General features: G+C 37.6%; 1 protein-coding gene across 2 annotated transcripts in view; it reads right to left on the bottom strand.

The window, feature by feature from the left end:
* Positions 1-21,986, bottom strand: part of CTSC (cathepsin C) — a 41,625-nt gene that overhangs the window by 13,742 nt on the left and 5,897 nt on the right. The window contains exons 3-5 of one of the 2 annotated variants that reach the window (XM_060018128.1): positions 7,360-7,526; positions 4,204-4,359; positions 1,863-1,978 (exon numbers count right to left, since the gene is read on the bottom strand). In XM_060018128.1, coding sequence (XP_059874111.1) covers positions 1,863-1,978; positions 4,204-4,359; positions 7,360-7,526 — 439 coding nt within the window. Of the gene's footprint in view, positions 1-1,862; positions 1,979-4,203; positions 4,360-7,359; positions 7,527-15,560; positions 18,353-20,013; positions 20,099-21,986 lie in introns of those variants that run through there. The other variant, XM_060018129.1, reaches the window with a different exon arrangement.

Genomic DNA, 21,986 nt, shown 5'->3' with positions numbered 1-21,986 from the left:
AACCATGTGCCAAGCCCTCAGTAACCAACACTTGACATGCAGTATTTACTTAATCCTCTCCAATAAGGATAGGAAACCTGTTTGATGACAGAATAAATTTTAATCCTCTCTTAATATCAAACCTTTAATCGACTTCCCATTCATTTCTCAATTACCTTCAAATTTCTCTCATTTCCAATCCCTCCTTTCCAAGGAAGCTATCCCCAGAAAAGGTAGGGATGGATTTCAGGACCCACACTTTCTCTAGAGCCAAAGAGTCTCAGAATAACTGATACAAAGGAAAGACAAAGAGATGAGATCTCTGGTGTCAGATGAAGGACAGGAACACTGCTGCTGTAAGACCTGCTCAAAGCTCCATATATTCAGAACACTTTGCAAGAATTCAGTCAGGATGAACTGAAGGGTTGGTGGTGAATGTTGAGAAGTGGGAGAGGCTGATTAGCATTGAATTTTAGGAAAGGGGAAGGACAATTTATCTTTGGGTGTCATAAATTTATAATCCTCTCTCAGGAGACACTAATCAGAATGTTTCCAGACAGTAAACACTACGCCCATTTTATAGTAACAAAGCAGTCATGTGTACTGTAATTATCTTCAAAATGAGCTTAGAAGTAATAAACCTGAGTATTATATAAATGATTCTCCAATCATTGTTGGCTAAAATTTAGGATAAAATAATTTGCTCTCAAGTGCTATGAGAGGAAACGTTATTAAATCTACTCATCCTGTATCCAATTTCCAAAAATAACATAAAATGCAATTACAGTGATAATTCTGATAAACCTGGGCTCTGCCTCCAGCCCACCATTCAGGAAGCTGAGTTAATACTTACCATTATATGTCTTATCCTGGGGTAAAGTTAATTGAAAGGTCTTTACACAGCTCAAAAAATCTACTTTACCAGAAAAAAATTTAAGGATTCATTTTCTGGGCTCCTAAAGTAATTAAAGACTAAATGATGGGGGGAGGAAAAAGGGGTAGAGTGGGCAGACAGGTAGTAAAGAAGGATTCCAGCATAAAGAAGATGTGGTATATATACACAATGGAATATTACTCAGCCATAAAAAAGAATGAAATATTGCCATTTTCAGCAACATGATGATCCTAGAGATTATCATACTAAGTAAATCAAAGACAAATATCATATATCACTTACATGTAGAATCTAAAAAGTAATACAGATGAACTTATTTACAAAACAGAAACAGACTCACAGACATAGAAAAAAACTGGTTACCAAAGGGGAAAGGGGAGGGATAAATCAGGAGTTTGGGATTAACAGATACACACTACTATATATAAAATAGATAAACAACAAGGACTTACTGTATAGCACAGGGAACTATATTCAATGTCTTTTAATAAACTATAATGGAAAAGAATCTGAAAAGGAATACATATATATAAACTGAGTCACTTTGCTGTACACCTGAAACTAAAACAACATTGTAAATCTATTATACTTCAATTAAAAAAAAAAAAAGATTCCAGCAAACCACTTGCAGAAGGAAGACCAATTTTGGCTGCATGCAATTCTTTGTTTCTACACAAGTCTCTGTGACTAGGAGGGCAAATGAGGTTGGCTTACGTATCACTCTAATTTCATTAGCTACCTGGAACACACTGAGAAGGATACTGAAGAAATGCTGAGCTCTGCTGGAGAGATTATCTACTACCAAAGTCTGTCATGGACACAAAAAGAAGTGAGTATTCATTAGTTATATATTTTCCATTTCTTTACTAAAGTGGATCATAACCTATTCACCTCTGTATCCCCAAAATCTGAGAGCCTGGCACATAGTAAATGTTTAATAAATATTTCAGAATGAATTAATGAAAAAAAAATCAGACTTTTTTTTTACCTTGGTTTCGAACAGGAGTAACAAAATTGGTACCATGAACATTTCTCCAGTCCCAGGATGCTGGCAAATGCAAAATCTTTTTCTGTATTTCAGCAGTTATTGGTGCAGGTTTGGGCCTAGGATGGAAATAGACATTTGATGTCAATATATATTCTTTCCTTTGAGGATGATTCCATGATTTCAACCACCTGGCTGGCTAGAATGTAGATTCAGATCCAAAGAGCACTTGTCTAGCAGTGTTTCAATGTGTCTATTATACAAACATGTGTCTACTATACAATGTGTCAATTATACAACTAAGTTGTATAAATTACCCATTTCTTTTTCAGGATCTAGTAATTTTCCCCGGTGAAATCATGTTGGTTTCGTATATTGCCATTGCTAATTCTAGTATGCCTAAATAGCTGCATTCTCTTACTTTTAATAGATTTTGACCAAGAAAGCAGATGTGAGAAATTGAAGATGGCCTACAAAGGGTTTAGAGAAAATAGAGGAATGACTGATGTTTGACTCTGGAGATGGTGGTGATGGTAGCTGTAAAAGAAGTGAAGGCCTGTATATAAGAGATCTAAGTAGAAGCAGGCAGTCTAGCTCCATAAACAGATGAAAGTAAGACACAAAGATGGCCACAAATGGCTTTACCACTTACTAGCTGTGTAACATTCGTCAAAGACCTTAACATCACAAAACTATGATCACCTCCTATTAAGATGGGTACAATCATGCCTACCGCAAAGGATTGTTATGAAAATTCAATGTAATAATGATTAACAAGTGCTTAAAACATGGCCTTGTCTCTGATAAGTCCTTACTAAATTATTAAGCTATTAGGATGATCACCACCACCATCATCGTCCTCCATGTCATTAAGACTAAATTGCTGCTGATACATTTAGGTGACTATCTAGCACAAAACAGGCAATTGTTAACTTCCTTCTTCCTAACATCCTATAAAGGCAGAGTGTTTGCCCATCAATGCACACACAGATAAAACAAAAGCAATGTGACAACAAAGCTCAGTGGTGTGAAAATGAAGACAGTGAAAGAGAAATCAGGGAGATGGAGAAGTGAGAATTACAAACATCACAGGCACACTATACATTATTGGCTTTCAATCATTTGGGTCCAGATTCTTTTAAGAATCTGCAGAGAGCTCTGGACTCAGATGTCCATAAACAATACGTTTTTCAACAAGAGTTCTTCAGAAACATGGCACCTGACACATGGCAAAGCAGCTGGGGCTGAGGCTCAATCTTCCAGACAGGAGTCCCAGTCTCCCTGGGCTCCAGTGCTGACCCCACCTCCTCTGGGTTCTCCTTTGGCTTGTTACTGAACAGGTCTCAACTTCTCGTCTCACACAGATACAGGATGGCTCTTTCACTTTAGTGAATCTGAGAAGGAATACGGTATGCTCCCATTCCCAATTTCGACTAACCAGAGCATCTCACACACTAGTCATTCCTCAGAATACACTTTGAGAAACACTGTGTAAGATTCTTTTCAGATATGGGTAGAACTGTGAGAGAAACTACATAGTCTGCTAAATCCAGCTACAGTTTTGAGGGAATAAATCTACCAAATTCCTGACTGTATAAATTCAAAGAACGGTATAATTTTCCATAAGAAATACACCATGGGGTATATAAACTAAAGATGGGAGGGAAATGCCACTCTGGCTGAAGGTAGCAGAGGTATATTGATAAATATGGAATATTTTTTGCTGGACCTAAAAACAGAGAAAGGATTTTGAGATTTTTACAGGTGGCAAATTTGACAGTTTCTATAGGTAAGTTCAGGGGTATCTGAGGCAAAGGGAGTGTCATGAATGGAGGTAGGTGAAAGTTTTCAGGAATTTTCTGTCATATTATTTGAAAGCAGGTCAAGGTAGTCAATACAGTTATGGGCAAATTTAGGTGGCTTTGATTACCAGGCTAAATTTATTCATTAGACAATAGGTAGTGACTCAACCATAGCTGGGTGTAAGATGTAACAGGCAGTATTTCATAGAATGGCTAAGAGTGGGGACAGGGAGGGGTAGAAACCAAAGAGAGAGAAGGCAGGAAGCTGATCCATTATACAGGATAGAGGTGACAAAGCCCTAAGCCAAAGTGTAGAAATTGGAAAGAGAGTAAAGGAAATGGCAGATGCTGTGAAAGCAAAACCCATAAATAGGGCTTGGAGAACATCCGAGTCTGTATGAATAGGAAAGGGAGATGGTCAGGGAAAAGATAACATAAAAAGTCTAAGTTACGATGACCAATAAAATGATGAACAGCCCAGGGAGGAGGAGATCAATTGATACAAATATCTTTACTAGTGATAAAGAGATGTGCTTTATTACCTTGGAATTCTCCGGCTGTGGCCACCACCTCTCCTAATCATCTCTTTCAGTGTAAGAGTCTCATATTCCATGTATGCAGTCGCAGTCCAAGACTTCTGAATGGCATTGATAGCTTTCACAAAGTTGTGGTTATATTTGTAGAGCCTATTAGAATACCTGCCAGCAAAAGTAAGACAGCTTCAGATACACTCTTTACTGATGTAAATAGATCCCGTTAAAATAGGCACTCTTACACTGTGGGCCTGAGTGGAAAGTGGTATAATCTTTCAGGAAGGCAACTGGATATGTCAATCTCTATATCTCTATCAATAGCCTAGAATTGGAATGTGTCCTATGAAAATAAAAGTTCAAGTGAACTAAGATGTATGTATAAGGATGTTCAGTGAAACATTTTTATACCAGTGATAGATTATAAACATAAATATTCTAAGGTAAAGGATGGATTAAATAAACAATGGTACTTCATTTGCTATATAGTTTATTCAGTAAAAATATCTGGAAGATTATTTAGTGATATGGAAGACTTCACACTATATTAAACAAAAAAGCAGAATATCAAAGAAGTTTATATAGAATTAATCAATTTTTGTGAAAGTGAACATTTATATTTATACTCTAAGTACATACAACCATGGTTATCTCTGAGTGGTGACGTAGGATCATCACCTTTCCCCCACCCTCTACAATTTCTACAATGTACCTTTTAAACTTTGTAATAATAAAAAATAAAGGCGGTGGGGGGAGGACAGCAAAACTGTATACAATATATATATAGCATGGCAAGCATTATAACCACATGATGGAAAAAAAAATGGTTCCATGTGGTTTATATCCTTGTTACTCAAATTTGGTTCTTGAGCCAGTATCAGCAGAAGCACCTGGAAGCTTGCTAGAAATGCAGACTCTGAGTATCCAACCCAGGCCACCTGAATCAGAATCTACATTTTTAACAAGATCCCCAGATGATTCACAGCAACATTAAAATCTGAAAGGCACTGGTTTACCTGATGCCAAATGCTTGGATATAGATGTAAACAAGTCTAACACACAAAGAGCATGTTTACAAAGCAAGAGAACTGAGGGAGTTGATTATTCATTTAACTTAAACATGGATCTCACGTATGTGCCAGGTGCTAGGAATGAACAGAATTCACCATGTTATTTCTACTAAAAAAGATTCTGGCCCCGGAGCAGCTAAGCCCATGAGCCACAACTACTGAGCCTGTGCTCTAGAGCCCATGAGCCACAACTACTGAAGCCCGTGCGCCTAGAGCCCGTGCTCCGCAGCAAGAGAAGCCCCCACAATGAGAAGCCCACGCACCGCAACGAAGAGTAGCCCCCGCTCACCACAACTAGAGAAAGCCCACGCACAGTAACAAAGACCCAATGCAGCCGTACATACATACATACATAAACACATACATACATAACATTCTGTAACTTAAGTGTGACTCACTACCCAAGACTTTCATTAACATTCAATTATGCAAAGCAAGATATACGTAACCTGAGTAACATGTTAGGCATATTTTGAACTTTTCTTTCTCTTTTAATTTAGATGTTCGCAGAGAGAGTATTTTGATATAGTCAAAAATCCTGGGAGCACTGAAAATAATAAGAAAAATGTGCAACCACATTGATAATGTGTTAATGTTTTTATCAAAATCCTTTCCCATTTGTTGCAAAATGTGAAACCAGAGAGGTACCTTTATTAAATAGATTATAAAACTGCCTGTATTCTATTTCTGACAACACTAACACACAACAAAAGCCAGTTACAGTTGTTGTTTCTTAAGACACAGGAATATATTTTAAGTTGTAAATGTCTATCTTGAAATCAGATCATTAAGAGCTGAAAGAGACCTTGATGGTAATTTAGTCCTAAATGCTTACTTTACAAGTGAGGCAACATAGATTCTGAGCACTCCGGTTAGTAGCTTCTTCACTAAATGAGGCAATGTTTGAAATGTCAGAAAAGTACAAAGTAGTAGGGTGAAAAGTGAACAGCTTCATAGGAAAGGTGTTGCTCAAGGATCACTCCAAACAAAGCAATTTAAAAGCTAAGTTCAAAATGGAGGTGATGAATTAGTCTAAATCTTGGGGAGTACTTCCCCAGACAAGTGCGATTTGTCCTCTTTGAACTCATGTCCCCCCACCTTCTCTGCTGCAGAGTTATTCACTGCCAGTGTGGTCTGGCTCTGGATGATTTGTTCATGTACACTTTCAGTGGATTTCACAACCAAACAAAACAGAAAATTTGCTACTGCTAATATTTATCTTTTCCTTCCAAACTAATAAAAGTCTGAAATCTCTTGTGTGGTTCATAGTTACTTAAACTGGACCTAACTCAACAAAAACTTTAACTGAAAGTTATACACTGAATTGTGTCCTCCTCAAATTCATGTGTTCAAGTTCCAACCTCCAGTACATCAGAATGTGACTGTATTCAGAGACAGGGCCTTTAAAGAGGACATTAAGGTTAAATGAGGCCATATGGGTGGGCCCTAATCCAATATGACTGGTGTACTTTTGAGAAATGGAGATTAGGACACAGACAGGATGACCATGTAGAACAACAGTGAGCAGCCATCTGCAAGCCAGGGACAGAGGCCTCAGAAGAAACTAAACCTGCTGACACCTTATCTTGGACTTATAGCCTCCAGAATTGTGAGAAAATAAGTTTCTGTTGCTTAAACCGTTCAGTCGGTGGTACTCTGTTATGGCAGCCCCAGGAAACTAATACGCTACATAAATACTAAGAACTTTAATTGCAGTTATTTATTTCCTTGTTTAAAACTTACGTTCAATTAGCATCACCTATATTTGTTGCAACACAAACATACGTATCTACAAGTATTATGCAACATATTATTACATGGCAATAATAAAATGACTTTTCTGTATAAGTCACTGCAATTCTGTGGTCCTTTATATAACTATTCTTTAAAGCTATCATTGGTCCATTACTTTTGAAGTACTTTGAAAAACTACTTTCTTCTCTATCACTCAATGTATTTTTCCAGGAAAGTTGTACATAACATGGCTTATGTTTCTAAGTCAAATACATTTTATATAATCAAATTAAATTTTCCAAGAATTAAGACAGACATACATATTATAAAAAACTATATGTAACTTTCATTTACGACAACTCACTTTTCCTGGAGATTCTCAAGGTGTGCTATGTTCACGTTCACATTCTCAAAGGTATTTCCCTCCTTCTTTCCTGTGAAACAAGCCCAGTTCCTGCCCAGCACGTCATGCACCCAGCCAGTCATGGTTTCATGGCAGTAACTAGTTACCTTGCCGCCCTCTTCTTTATACTGCAATCAAATAAGAAAAGGAAAAGCCAAGTGAATCTGTGTTCCTCTCTCAGGTCTGTTTCCTTGTCTCCCATTCACAGTAAAGATGCCCCTTTTTCGTTTCATCTTAGGGACCAGCCACTGCCAACCAAAACAAAAACTGGGAGGTTTCAGTTTGCGACCTATTCTAGAAAAGGAAGAGAAATAAACTTTTCTACGATTAGCATCACTGATTACCAAGCAAAATTTACACAACAAACACTTCTGGGGAACGAAAGGCACGGAAAGAAACTAACATTTTTAGAGCATCTGCCCCATTCCAGGCATTTTACAAAAGTTACCTCATTAAGCCTATGAGGAGACAGACACCAATAATCCCATTTTACCAGTGAGTAAGTGGAGGTTCAGCGCAGAGAGGGTAAGCAGCCCCTACCTAAGGTAACAGAGCTGTAAAGTGGCAGAAACAAAATTCTGCTCAGTTTGTCAGACTACTTTTCCACTCAGAGAAGATATATTCCAGAAAAATACAAGAACATATGGTGAAAATGTTCCAAAATATTAAAATTTTTTCTCCTGTTAACCTCCCAATTTATTAGCATATTCTAATCATGAGGGAGTTAAAGTAACCTGATTATTAAATATTCTCTCCACTTTATTTGGCCCACTAATATGGCCCGTTGTCTTATGTCGATGTTAACGCTGAAAAATAACTGCAGTTGACCCTTGAACAACACAGGGGCACTGACTCTCCGCAGTCAAAAATCCACATATTACTTTATAGTCAGCCATTCCTATCCTGGGCCCTGCTTCCAAGGAATCAACCAGCCTCGGCTCATGTAGTACTGAAGTACGTCTTTATGGGAAAAAAATCTGCATATAAGTGGACCCACGTAGTTCAAACCCATGTTGTTCTAGGGTCAGCTGTATATAGTGATAGATCTAGGATCTGAACTCAGATGCTTTGGCTCCACAGCCTGAAAACCCTGTGTTATCACACCTCCTCATGGAGGAAAGGACATATAATCCAGAATGAGAGCGGAGAGCATGGGAGGAAGAAAGGAAAATAATGCACGCTAAATTTCTTTCTGAAGGGACTTGGATATAGACAATTTCAGGCACTGACTTAATTGAATGGAACAGAAGCACAAAAGCAGTTCAAAGGCAACACAAACAAATCAGCACGGCAAGCAGCTGTGTTTCAATGCTTTTCTTTACAAAAGTACACGGTTGATTTTGGCCCTCAGGATGTAGTTTGTGGACTGAATCTAATATAATGGATGCTACTTTACCTATGCTGAGGGGGTGGCAAACTTCTTTTTAAGGGCCAAACAATAAATGCAGGTTATCAGTCCTCTGTCATCATCACTCAACTCTACCACTGCAGTGTGAAAGGTACACAGGAAATGCATAAGTGAATGAACTACATGGTGTTCCAATAAAACTTCATTTACAAAAACAGACTTATAGTTTGCAAACCCCAAGTTTAAAGGAATGTGTAGGCTAAACTACTCTTAAAGGTAAAACTACCTTACTGCATCTGACTCTGAATTCAAATCATATTGAGGCATAGAGTTAAAAACGTATGGCCTTAGAATTCAAAAGAGCTAGGTCTGAATCCTGGGATTCTTGCCACACAAGATAAGTTACTTCGGGCTATTCATATGTACATTTTGCTTCTTCCTTGGTGGTTCCTAACACTGTGAAGCCAGTCTCCCTACCTCTGGCTAAGAATATCTCCACTAGCATGAGTTTGGCTCACCACTCCTCATTTCCCTGCTAAAGCCCCAACTCGGGATACAGGAACACTGAAATAAAGGCCTAGGACACGACCAGGCTGCAACACTGGAGGGTATGTTGCGTGAAAAGGTTAATAAAGTTTATATTTATTATGCTGAACTATCTGCAACTACTATTTTTATAATCAAAAACTGTTCGATATTGGCAACCTCCTATGATGCAGACAGGCCAGCCGGGGGTAGGCCACTGCTCACCCCCACCAGTGCTGTTATTAGAAAGCAGTCTGACAAGGCTTTAAGAGTTTTTCAGAGCTACCTTGTAGAAATTGTCAAATACACATAAATGAAAAAAAAAGGCTAAACACAGGAAGATGTTCATTACAGTAGAAGAGGCTAGGGAAGGCTGCTTGCTTTTATAAATAGTGTTATTGGAACACAGCCAGACCCACTTGTTTATAGTATTGAATATCTTATCTCTGGCTGCTTTGGTGCTACAGCAGCAGGACTGGGGAGCTCCCACAGAGACCATAAGGTTCACAAAGCCTAAAACATTTACTATCTGACCCCGTTAAGAAAAAGTTTGCTGACCTCTCTGTATAGAACCATAAAAAAAAAAAAGAAAACCTGGGAATTCCCTGGTGGTCCAGTGGTTAGGACTCCACGCTCTCACAGCTAAGGGCCCAGGTTCGATCCCTGTTTGGAGAACTAAAATCCCACAAGCTGTGCGGTGCAGCCAAAAAAAAGAAAGAAAAATAACCTATGATGTATTAAGAGGAAAAAACTACAAGATAGTACTTAAGTGGAGTGCAAATAAGTAAAATTTTTATGAAATACTATTTTTAGAAAATGAAAGGTGAAAATGATCTTTGGGTGGGATTTTCTTGGTTATTTACAAAACGAAGATAGTTATATACATTTCGTGAAATTCATCACTTTAAAAAGGTGATGAATTTCCTAAGGATAAGAAACATAGCCTACAAAGCCCTAGAAGAGGACACCTACGAAGGATGGTTCAGATGTTGCTAGAGACTAACTCTGACCTGTCTAGGATTATGATTACACTTCCTGAAAAAAAACATGATTTGTATAACCTATTTTGTATTTTGCTAAGTTCTTTCACTTATTTATCAAATGCTTATTGGTCACATAATATTTCCCAGGCATCATGTTAGGTGCTAGACGCTAGGCACACATGCACGTATGTATTGATGCAGCCCCAGACCTTAAGACGCTGGGTATTCAACGAAATAAACAGACATGTAAATAACGTGGTTATTTATTTGAACCCAGATCATGTGGTCCAGCAAGTTAACCATGCTTGAAAAAGCCTGGGAAATTTCCCCACCTAAGCAGAAAATTTAGATCACAGCTGAAATGACTTTCTCAATGTACCAAAAGAGTCAGGGGCATTCAAGTTAGAAGAAATGGGCCCCATGTTTCTCATCAGTGTGCTTTTTGTTCACCTAGTTGGCACAACTTACAAGCATGATGGCTAACACCAAATGAACTTCCCCTGTGAGGAAAAGGCTGATTTGTTATTTTGATTGGAGGGGGAAAAATATCACTGAAGCATGACCGATTGTGCTAAAGATCCTTACCGTTCATATTTGTTCAACAACTCTATACCCTTCACCATCAATGTTACAGAACTACAGGACCTTAACATTTACCTATCACATCATACTTTATAAACATTTTACAGATTACTCAGAAATCTTAGAGGTTCAAGAGAACATAAAGATAATACAGTCTCGGGGGACAAAAGAAGAGACCTAAAAGAGATGGTTGAACTAGAATTTATAACCAAGCATTCTTCCCAAATACCATGCAACATTTCTTCATACACTTTGTCTTCTCACAAAGTGCTAGAGAAATAAACATACAGGTCAATTGCCAAAAACACGGAGAGGAGATACCTAGAAACCATGCAGGAAATGCTTAAGCAATTTGCAAAGGGTTTTCATCTATTATCATGTGAGCCTCACAATGATCTTTTGGGATAATAGGCATTATGTTTTTCATGGGAAAAAAAAAAGTGACTTTGCAAAGTTAGAGAAGAGAGAATTAAAATATGAGTTTAAAGGTTACAAGAATCATTGCTTTATTCATTATTTCCTTTAAAAAACAAAGCTGGAAATTAATTGGCTCTCATGAGTCAGATCCAAACTGTTGCCCAAGACCCTTTTTAGGGGTCACTTAAATTCTCCAGTAGCCCTAATGGTGATTTCCCACTATTCAGGTGTCTATGTTGTCCTGGCTAGTCCAGTCTTTTTACCCTTTCTGTCAAGGGTTTTTGATACAGGGCAGAGGTAAAGGACTTGGTCTGCAGGCTCGACTACCTGGACTGGATCCAGCTCTGCCACTTACTGGCTGTGTGATTCTGAACAAGTTACTTACCCTCTCTGTACTTTCAATGTCCTCATCTATAAAATCAGGATGATGATAACAGACTCAACCTCATAGGTTGCATTTTATATATACTAACCCATTTAATTTTCCTAACAGCCTGTGAGGGTTGTTCTTTCCACGTAACCACTGTGAGAAGAGGATTTTTTTGTTTATTCATTAACTAGGACACTGGCACTAGAAAGCAATTAGTTACTGAATGAGTGAATAAAAAAATGAATAACAGAAAGAACAACAAATGCCAGGTCCTATTTAAACAATAACACAAGAAACTTAGAAAAATTTATAATTAAAAGAAGAGTGACACTTTTATAATTAAAAGAAATTTATAATTAAAAGAAGTGGGTCACAGAGACCCAACTTCTGACTTTGCCTATTACTTCAGAAATGTCAGTTTTCCTCCCCAAACCTCAGCTTCCCTACTTGTAAATTTAAGTTGACCTGAAAGTTCCAAAATATCCCTTCAAGTTTCCTAACTACACAGTCCTTACATCTGTGGATTTCTTATTTATTATTCACAAAGCCAGGTAAATAATTTAGACATACTCCTTACTTACATAGAATATTTATACATTCTAAGTAACCCTAAATAATCCTAAAACACTACAACTGTTTTTACTTAGCAAATTACCAAGAGATGCTATCCATTTATGTACCACTTCTTATACATTAAATTGATGGAATTATTTTCCATTTAAAATTTTTATTTTATTTTATTCTGTAGTTTTCCCAGTCGAAAATAATTTGGTCTTCTTTTAGAACCTGAAATTACCTTATGAAAGGTAGGACAGGACTGTGATGCCACTGTGCAGGACAGCTACAACTTAGTAGAAAAGAGATATTTAACCCCCCAAGAAGCCAAGTACTCAGTACCTTAATTTGAGAGGACCACACACTGTGCCCCCGTTATTTTCTTGATTTGAATGTTCTCAATGTTTGTCATTTTTCCTGCTATTGTAAAATACATCTTTTGTGATTTCTGACATTATTACTAATTAAGAAGTTGAAGTTTTGGCCACACTATCCAGCTTGAAATGTAGCTTAATTTTTTTTCTAAGGGTTTTCATTTACTTTATTTATATAAACATCAGTCTCTGAATACTGCCTTGCACAGATGGCATAGTTTAAGTTTCTATTCATTTATGCCAATTTCTATTGCAACAAATAGATAATTGCATAAAATCTGAAGGAATTCCAAACCCTAGCACTTGGGTTTAGAAAACTACTAGGATTCAGTAACTCTCCATTTGCTTCTTCAAGGTTAACGTTGGGTTGCCAAACATTCTTGAAACCACCTGTCTTCAATTTCCCATTCACTTTATCAATTCTCCAATTCCATCCAATTACCTACTAATGTTAACCAACTGAAAAAGAAAAGGTTGGGATATTTTAGAACTTAAGTTATTTATCCCAGCTCTCTTTCTCAACTGCTTTTTGACACTGGGGGGGGGGGGGGAAATGACTTATACCTTTTGTTCCACTGTTTTCCTGATTACAATTAGCAAATATTTGAATACTTCCTTTATGTAATGCATTAGCTATGAGAAAAATGTACTTTAATGAAAAAGGACTCTGCCCTTTAAATCCCTGTTCTGCCACTTATTTATGTAACCTTGAGCAAGTCGCAACTAAGGAGCCTCAGTTTCTTCAGCTGATAATGGGAATGATCTCTACTTCACTGGATTCCTATTGAGAATAAGGATGACACTGAAGTTTGAAGAGTTTAAAAAGTTCTAAAACACCGAACAAGTAACAATATAAACACTACCAACTGTTACCACATGGGATACAAAGCCATTTAAGACTTTACTCATGCTGTCAAAGAACTGATACTCTAGCCCAAACTGTCAACTGAGCAGGTGATACGGGTTTTATCCCGTCAACCAGTGATTTTCCAAAATGAGAAGACAATCCATTAAAATATCAGAAAGAAAAATCTTATAATTTCGATTTCTATTTGTAGCATAGAAATAAAATTGAAAACCAACCTCCACTATTATTTAATATACAAAGCAACACTGATAACCCCACTCAGTTCCAATGTCAGATGTTCACCTGTTATGTGCAGTATGCTGCCTAAAGATGGTCAGGACACAGCACATTCCCTTTTACATGTGCGTGCTTAAACTCACGTACATCTGATGTAATTAAGCTAACTCGCACAAAATGAACATGTGGCTTAAAATAATACTTGCAAAGAAACCAGGATTTGCAAACACTAATGATGTAAATATAAGAAAACAACAAAGCTTACATTTGCCCTATTCCTGGTATGAGTTTTTGAAAACATGTTTTGAAATGGTTCCAGCGTTGCGGTATTCACTTTTTAATCTGTTTTATCAATAAAGCAAATGTCTCCGTTTTAAAATTTGCCCATTAAATTATCATCATTTAACACCAAACATCATTTAAATACCAAACAGTAATTCTTCTAAACTCTACCAGTGACACTTTCATACTTTTAACAAAATGTGTCAAAATTAAAATTCTTTACTTGAAACATTTTAACTAGAAAATTGTTTCCAAATGTTGAAAATTGGCAGTAATAAAAATGACGGGTAACAGAAATCCTTACATTGCTTTTGGCAACAAAATCATGATAATGAAACATAGTTTTACATTGTTTCCAAAGAATATCATAATGAGATATATTTTGGCAGGACATGTTTTTGTGACAATAAATAAATCAAATATTTAATCATTTAATATTATTTCATGTTTGATAGCAAACATGTTAGTATAGTAGTGCATGTATATAATTTTTTAAATGTATGTATACATACTATGGAATACCTATTAAAAATTTGGACATCTAGGTCTAATCCATCAATATCATTCACCATTTCAGAAAAGAACACCTTGCATGAAGTTAAATGGTTTGATGATACACCACACATATAGAGAGATTACATTCCAGCAATACTGAAGAACAAAGAGTGTTTATTCAATTTTTTGCCATTTGTTTACCGTACATGTCTACGTAAGCGCAGATTAACTGCTTCTATCTGCTGTCAGGTCTGGAGTGTGAATGAAGCCATTAGATGGCAACAAAGGAGAAGAAGGCATCTTTTGCTAAATTGATATTTTTCCAACCCAACCAAGAGTGTCACATCTTACCTCAGAAACAAACTTCCCTGGCAGTTTCAAGGATTAGCTTCCGTTTTCTGCCCACTAACCGGACTTAACCATTTATTTAAAAAGTTGAATTTTAATGAATTGTGAGACTGCCAGGAAATTGCTGCGGTGGTCGCAACCAAATAACCTCCAGCATTTTACTGAAGGAACTGGCAATCAGATTTACATATGAAAATGGCGGACCATAAATTTATTTCCAGGGCTGAAAAGATGTTCCATTTAAACCAAAACATATGTTCCAGAACTAGTTCAGAAAACAGCAATTTGAAACCCAGCAAGGTAGACAAAGTCCCTTGGCTCATTCCTCACTTATTTGCTCATAATCTCTTAAACTGTAAGGTTGTTAGAAATTTTAGAGTTCATCGACTCTAACCTTTAGCTGGTGCTTCTTAAGGAGGGGGTGGGGGCACAGCCCACAGCACCCTAGGCTAGTTTGAGTCCTTGGTTATCCAGGCTTTGGGGAACCACTGCAGTCACAGATAAAGCTCACTATTTCCCCATGACAGCTAATTTACTTTTTAGTAATTCTGAAAGTTAGAACTTTACTATTTTTAACTCTGAGGTTTATCTTAGCCCCTACAGTCTCACACAAAAAATTAAAATATAATATATAAGCAGAATAAAATGTTAAAGTCTCATCTGTTTTCTACAAAGTCATTCAAAAACTATGGCCTGAGGGTCTACCATAGCCTCTAAGGAGACAAAGTAAAAATACTTTCAGAAACACAACAATAAAACAACAGAACAACACAATGGTATATTATTCAATTTTCTTTCTCTTACAAATATTTATTGAAGCCCTATTATTTATCACATATTGAACTATACATAAGGAATAAAATGGTCATTAATACAACGTTGATCATTGCCCTCAAGGAGTTTAAAGGCCAGAGGAAAGGACAAACAGGCAATTACAACAGAGAATGCTAAACAGTAATCTATTATGGGGCCTACTAACACAAATACCTGCAATTTTGTACCCAAGTTTTCTCTTTCATAATCAAACCAAACATTTAGATGCAAAGATACTCAAAGAAACGGGAAAAAAAAAACACTTTAGTAGGGGTGATTTTAGATGCCTTGCTAAATATATTCTTATACACATTGGTTGCTTTGTCAGTATTTACATCCGGACAATCAGTTTGAAAATACACAACTCTTACAGAACGCTGTAAGTATGTAACCTCATATTTTTTTTAGAACAGAGGACCAAAAATATAAACATAGCACCGTTCCTGATTTGGGCTTCTAGAACCCTATAGAATTAATTCTTTGTAAGCTGGTATTACTTTTGAAGTCTTTGAAAAGACGAGAGAAATGTGGATAATTTTCCAAACTAAAGTTCCAAGATAAAGTTCTACATGCATTAGGTGCTGAAGATACACAGATCTTCAGTCTGGAAGAAGATGACACGCTATCAAGTCATTCCTTTTACAGCAGAGTTAGTACTACCAGGGCAGAGATACCTGCGAAGTACAATTGGAACCAAAATAAGAGCATTCCTCCCAGTAAGGGAGAAAGCTGGGGAATTTCACAGAGGTGGCATCAAGATCCTGAGTGACAAAGAATCATCAGGATAGGGCTTCCCTGGTGGCGCAGTGGTTGAGAGTCCGCCTGCCGATACAGGGGACGCGGGCTCGTGCCCCGGGCCGGGAAGATCCCACATGCCGCTCACCGGCTGGGCCCACGAGCCATGGCCGTCGAGCCTGCGCATCCGGAGCCTGTGCTCCGCAACAGGAGAGGCCACAACAGTGAGAGGCCCGCGTACCGCAAAAAAAAAAAGAATCATCAGGAGAGAAGAAAGTATCCAGGTGGCAGTTGGATGTACTCTTATTTAGTTTTTATAAGATATAACCTTCCCAGAACAGCAGACCAGTGCCTCTCAAATGATATAAATAATTATCTGAACCAATAAAGTAATGACAACCTACTATCTAGAGAAAGACTCTTCCACTCAAGAAGCAATTCAAGGGATGCAGAAAAGTCCTCCCAGACAATAAGAATTAGGTGTAGCCCCACATTTTTGGTTTGCCAAGGCTGATGTTTAATCAGCTCTAAACAAATGAGGAGGAAACTAGTCCATTGTTTATTAACAGGAAAGACCTAAAAGACAGCAATCAGTTTGAACAATAGTGTAATTAAGAAAAGAAAACTTGGGCTTCCCTGGTGGCGCAGTGGTTGAGAGTCCCCCTGCCGATGCAGGGGACACGGGTTCGTGCCCTGGTCCGGGAGGATCCCACATGCCGCAGAGCGGCTGGGCCCGTGAGCCATGACCTCTGAGCCTGCGTGTCCGGAGCCTGTGCTCCGCAACGGGAGAGGCCACAACAGTGACAGGCCCGCGTACCGCAAAAAAAAAAAAGAAAAGTAAACTTAGCAAGGGTACTTAACTTGAAGGTTACAAAACTCTCCTTCAATTTGGAGAACCATAAAGAGAAGGAAAAAGTAAATTTTTGTCTTGAATAAGGGACCTGGGCTTAGGAAAGAAAGTCAGTAGCCTCATTTGGTAAGGAAATCTAAGGTTCAAGCCAATTCTTCTCCTAAAATTTCAACAAGAGCCAATACAGTGCACTGAACTAACATTTGTGATGCTTACAGACTATGATTCACCAGAAAACCTGCCCAAAATGTGACTTCAAGTACCAATACTTGTTTGTGAAACAAACTTGACAAATAGCCCATATCATTCTACAGTTAGAAGCTGTGTGAGTTTAAGCACTGTATGAGACTAATTTTCCCTATCTGAAAATTGAAGCTAGTAATAGCTACTTCATGGGATTTTTGTAACATAAAGCATGTCAAGTTCTTAGCACAAGGCTGGCACCTAATTTTAAAAAACACCAAAAATATGTATTAATCATATCATCTTTCTGGGCAGGGGTACTGCAGATCTATGATCTATAAAAAGAGACCCTTCAGCCGTTTGGTTTATCTCAGAAAGCCTCCTCCCCCAAACATGTCCCCCTGGGACCATCTTCCCACCCATGATGTATCTGTACATCTCAAGATATTCTGAAGCCTAATTTTATTCTTATAATAGGTGTCGGGGCTCCTCAAGGTAATTAGAGAAAGAGAAGGCACTTGGGAAGTTCATTTAACTGTGAGTAAAATTTGCACTGTTAACAAAATCAAACAAATAAGTCAAGTCCTAAAAGCAGTCTGAAAAAATCATTTCAACAGAAGAGTTTTCAAAAGAGAAAATAAGAAAGAAATGTATGTTGCATATTGTTCCTTTTATTCAAAGGCTGAAGGGCGAAGCCACCTAAGACTTCCAGATTTTTTTTCTTTTTCCTGCTTGTTCTTTGGTTGTTCACATTCCAGAATGGCAGTTGCTGCTTTCCAAGGAAGTGTTCAGGAGGGCAGCTGCCTTGGAGGTAGGTTACCAGGACTCCTTTGTATGTTACATGCACATAAAGACTCCAGAAGGGACTGTAGCTGCTAGAGGCCTCTGCTAGCTGTTAGAGGTAGGTAGGTCCACTGCCGCATGCTGCTCTGCCTCTTGCCTCTTAGCCCCAAAGTCTGTTTTTGGCTGTGGTTTTAAAAAAGCCCCTCAACGGATGCTCTATTTAATAACTAAAAGACAATAAAAACTAGAGTTACAAGCCAACAAGGATCATACTGTCTCTTAAAAATTTAAACATATTAATTTCTTTAAGTGAAAAAAAATACTAGTATTTAGTATTTCAGATGCAGGTATTTTTTCATGCTATTTAAGACATTCACAAAAAGCCGCCATTCTCAACAGCTGAATGCTTAAGCAATACATATCGTGCACGCAGCCAACATGCTCAAGAAGCACATGCAGATGCATTTTAAGTTAAATGCTACCAAATAAGCCTAATATAGTTTTGAAATGTAGTTAAGAAAGAGGCTAATCTAGCAACCGAGACATAATAACATATACGCCTTACAAATTCTAAATGCAGGCTTAATGCTACTTGGATCAATGTTTCTAGGTACAAGGCTATTTATCCCATTTACGGATCAAATACTAGGGTCAACCTTTTCTGCTGGTAGAAGCATCTCCCTAATAAGGAGAAAGAATGAAAGTTTTAAGACAGAATTTTGTAAACTGCATTCTGAGAATACCTTAAATTTTTGTGAGGAAATAATGGTAAACTTACTTTAGAAAACCTTCCTATCATATCTCCCTTCTCAGCTATCACCATACAGTATATTAAAGATTGTGAGAAGTTCTGAAAGAAAACTATTTAAGGCAGTCTACACTTACTCAATTACCAGAAATAAATTCAGAAGGAAGAGCTTATTGGTTTCAGCTCTAATTTTCACTTTGATGTTTTATTAGTGGCTGCCTAGAACAACCTTTAAAGCTTAACAAGATGAAGCGATACAACTTATGAGTAATCCCTTCCTGGCACATGTGTGGGCCACCGCTGGCCCATTAAACAGTTTGAAAAACGCTGATACAGGATAAGGCTCTGGTGCTTTCAACACTTGCCCCAGTTCCCTTTTTCATATCTCACTTCCTTACTTAAGAGCTAAGTAAAAGAGGAAGGGAAAGGGGAAAATCTGTTATATGAAATGTAAGGGAGGGTAAGTCCCTATTAACTTTTTCTCTCTAACCACCCATTTTTCCATCAAAATTTTAGACATCTCAATTTATGGATCCAGAGACAGCAATGATTAAAACATCTATTCTGGAAGTGTGAGGAGAATGTACAGAGTGAAAAAGATCCTCTTCTCCCTAGTCAACAGTCTGTTCTGAGAAGGAACCAGTTTAAAAAATGATAGGTGATGTCTCAAAGGGATGACTAACAGGTACGTCAATTTCTCTGGCAGAGCCACCTTCTCTACTGGAAGACAACTAAAATGCCATGGTTCACATGGGTCTCTCTCGAGTCTTTTTAGAAAAGAATGAGCAACCTCAGGCAGCATAGCTACTTCAAGGATGTGAACTGAATTTGAACCAACCTTTCCTCAACTGGGTCTTTATCTTTTTGGTTTCATGTCCACTTACGTTATAAGCATCATGCTTGAGAAAGCTAATCTGATGTGTGCAAACAGAACATACTAACATGAAAATACATAGTGAAGGCACATAAGAAGTAGCAAATAAGCAGGCTCAAGCAAGAAATCTATAAGAAAACCATAATCTCTCTGTTCTCCATCTTCCTCTCCCTGATGAGTAAAGAAGCATTAATTTTTATAAGCCACCAAGGAGGAGGGAAGCTTGCTTTTAGTAAGAAAGTTAAAAATATTTCAATGGAGCTCACCCAGTTTGTTCCTCAGGTGTGGCATATCATATATCCCCACAGTTCCCAGTTGCATGAAAAACTGACTGATAAAATCAGTGACATCCTACGAAGGGTTTACAATGGAAAACTGAGTCATTACGTTGAGATTAAGCAACATCATGAAAGAAAACAAATACCCAGACATGTGTTAAGTGCTTAACTTCTGATTCTTTTCCTCAATTTAAACACCTTTAAAAGTAAACATCAAGTTATTTTTTTTAAAAAAGACAAACTCATCTTGGTGTGTTGAATCTGTATCAAAACAGGTAAATCTATCCCAATAACAAATATTCTGAAAGTTTGTTATATCTTAAAAATGAACCCAGAAGGCACAACAGAAAAATTGCGAGAGACTCCCAAATCCTTTACTGTAGGAACACATGATTCACATTTCTAACTGTTGTGACAGGCTTGAAATTTGTAAGTCACTAGCACACAAAATGGGTAAATAAATCCTCTGGTATGGATTTCCCAACATACTGTTCTTGTTTTGAGTACCAACCTGCTTTAGAAATACTCACGGTCGTGTTTTTAGCTTATAGTTCTACAAAGACTGGTAGGTCCCAAACAAAAACTCAATTAGAAATCAGTGAAGTCTGCTTAACTATCCCCAAATTCAGTTTTCAGCCTAATGAGTCTAGTTTCCCTTCTATGCATCTTCTTCAGCCCTTGAGTAGCTTAATGTTCAAAATAAAATCTGAGTTCATTCGCTACTGCCCCCTTTTACAGCCTCAGAGAAAGTAAAGTGAGAAACAGTAAAAGGTTAGAAAGCTTATGCAACTTGAGGGTATTCTTTGAAGCTGTGTTTGTTTCATACCACTTCCTTCCTTGGCAATTCGGTAGAGGACGGTGTAGAGGAGCTTTATACATGCTCATGGTAAAAAATGAACAAATTCCACAGAAGTGTAAAGAAGAAAAAAACAATTGCTTACCCACCCATCACAAAGTCAGCCGTAATCAAACATCCTTTACATTGTTTTGTTACATTGCGTGTTTCTATATAAGAGGTTGGTTGTTTTTCATCTGCAGGTACTTTTAAAGGGTGCAAATTTATTGGAGTGTGCCAATTATAATCAAATGGTAATGCTATTAAAATTTGACAGTCTTAGAAACTGGCTTGTGCAGATGGTCTTTTATTTTGGCCAGCGCATTATTTTAAAGGAAAACTGAATCTGAATGTCTCTAGGAAAGTTTCCATTTTGCCATAGGTTGAATAACTCCTTACTGTTTTACAAAAGTTGTTTTAAATGCTTAGGTATTTGCCTGGGTGAGCCCTAAATTCATGTGAGTTTGTAACCCCGCCAAAGGTTTCTGATAACTGAATCTATGCTAGAAGTTGAGTAGAAAAAAAGTGTCTTTCAAAAATATACACCTAGTGCTTCCTGCCTAACTCAAACTATGTATAAATTTCCAGTGTCAAGATTTCCTTCCAAGCTTTTATCTAGCTTGAAGTCCTATGTAAAAAAAAAAAAAAAAAAAAAAAAATCATCCCCACTCCACTCCCAATTTCTTAAGCAGTTAAAACCAAGGGAAAAAAGGTCGAAGAACCTCAATTCATGAAAAATTCTGCTTATTTTCCAGGTGAGGCCTGAATAAGTAGAACTTAATAAAAGCAAGTTCCTAGCAATAAAAGTGGTGTCACAACCGCTCCAAAGTTGGCATGCAGGGAGAATGATGCGGAAGCTGTCTGTTCTGTTGAGCTGCAGGCTGATCTGGGGGAACAGAGGGACAGAAGGCGGAGCGGGAACCTAATAGAATACCTTGCATGTAACACCCGCTCAGCAAACTAGCAGGAACAACTCTAAGAAACAACCTCATGAAAGCATATCTGAAGAGGGCAAAAGGAAACAAGTGGTGGGGTCTGCTATGAGTTAAGGAAGACTCCTGGAAATCCAACTGATTTGTAGAATAACAGTGGAGGGTCTAAATGGCAAAAATTTGTCAGATATTTC

This window comes from Delphinus delphis, chromosome 8 (genome assembly GCF_949987515.2).
Source record: "Delphinus delphis chromosome 8, mDelDel1.2, whole genome shotgun sequence".
NCBI lineage: Eukaryota > Metazoa > Chordata > Mammalia > Artiodactyla > Delphinidae > Delphinus > Delphinus delphis.
Note: the sequence above shows the minus strand (reverse complement) of the source record. Positions and strands in the feature narration are given on the sequence as shown.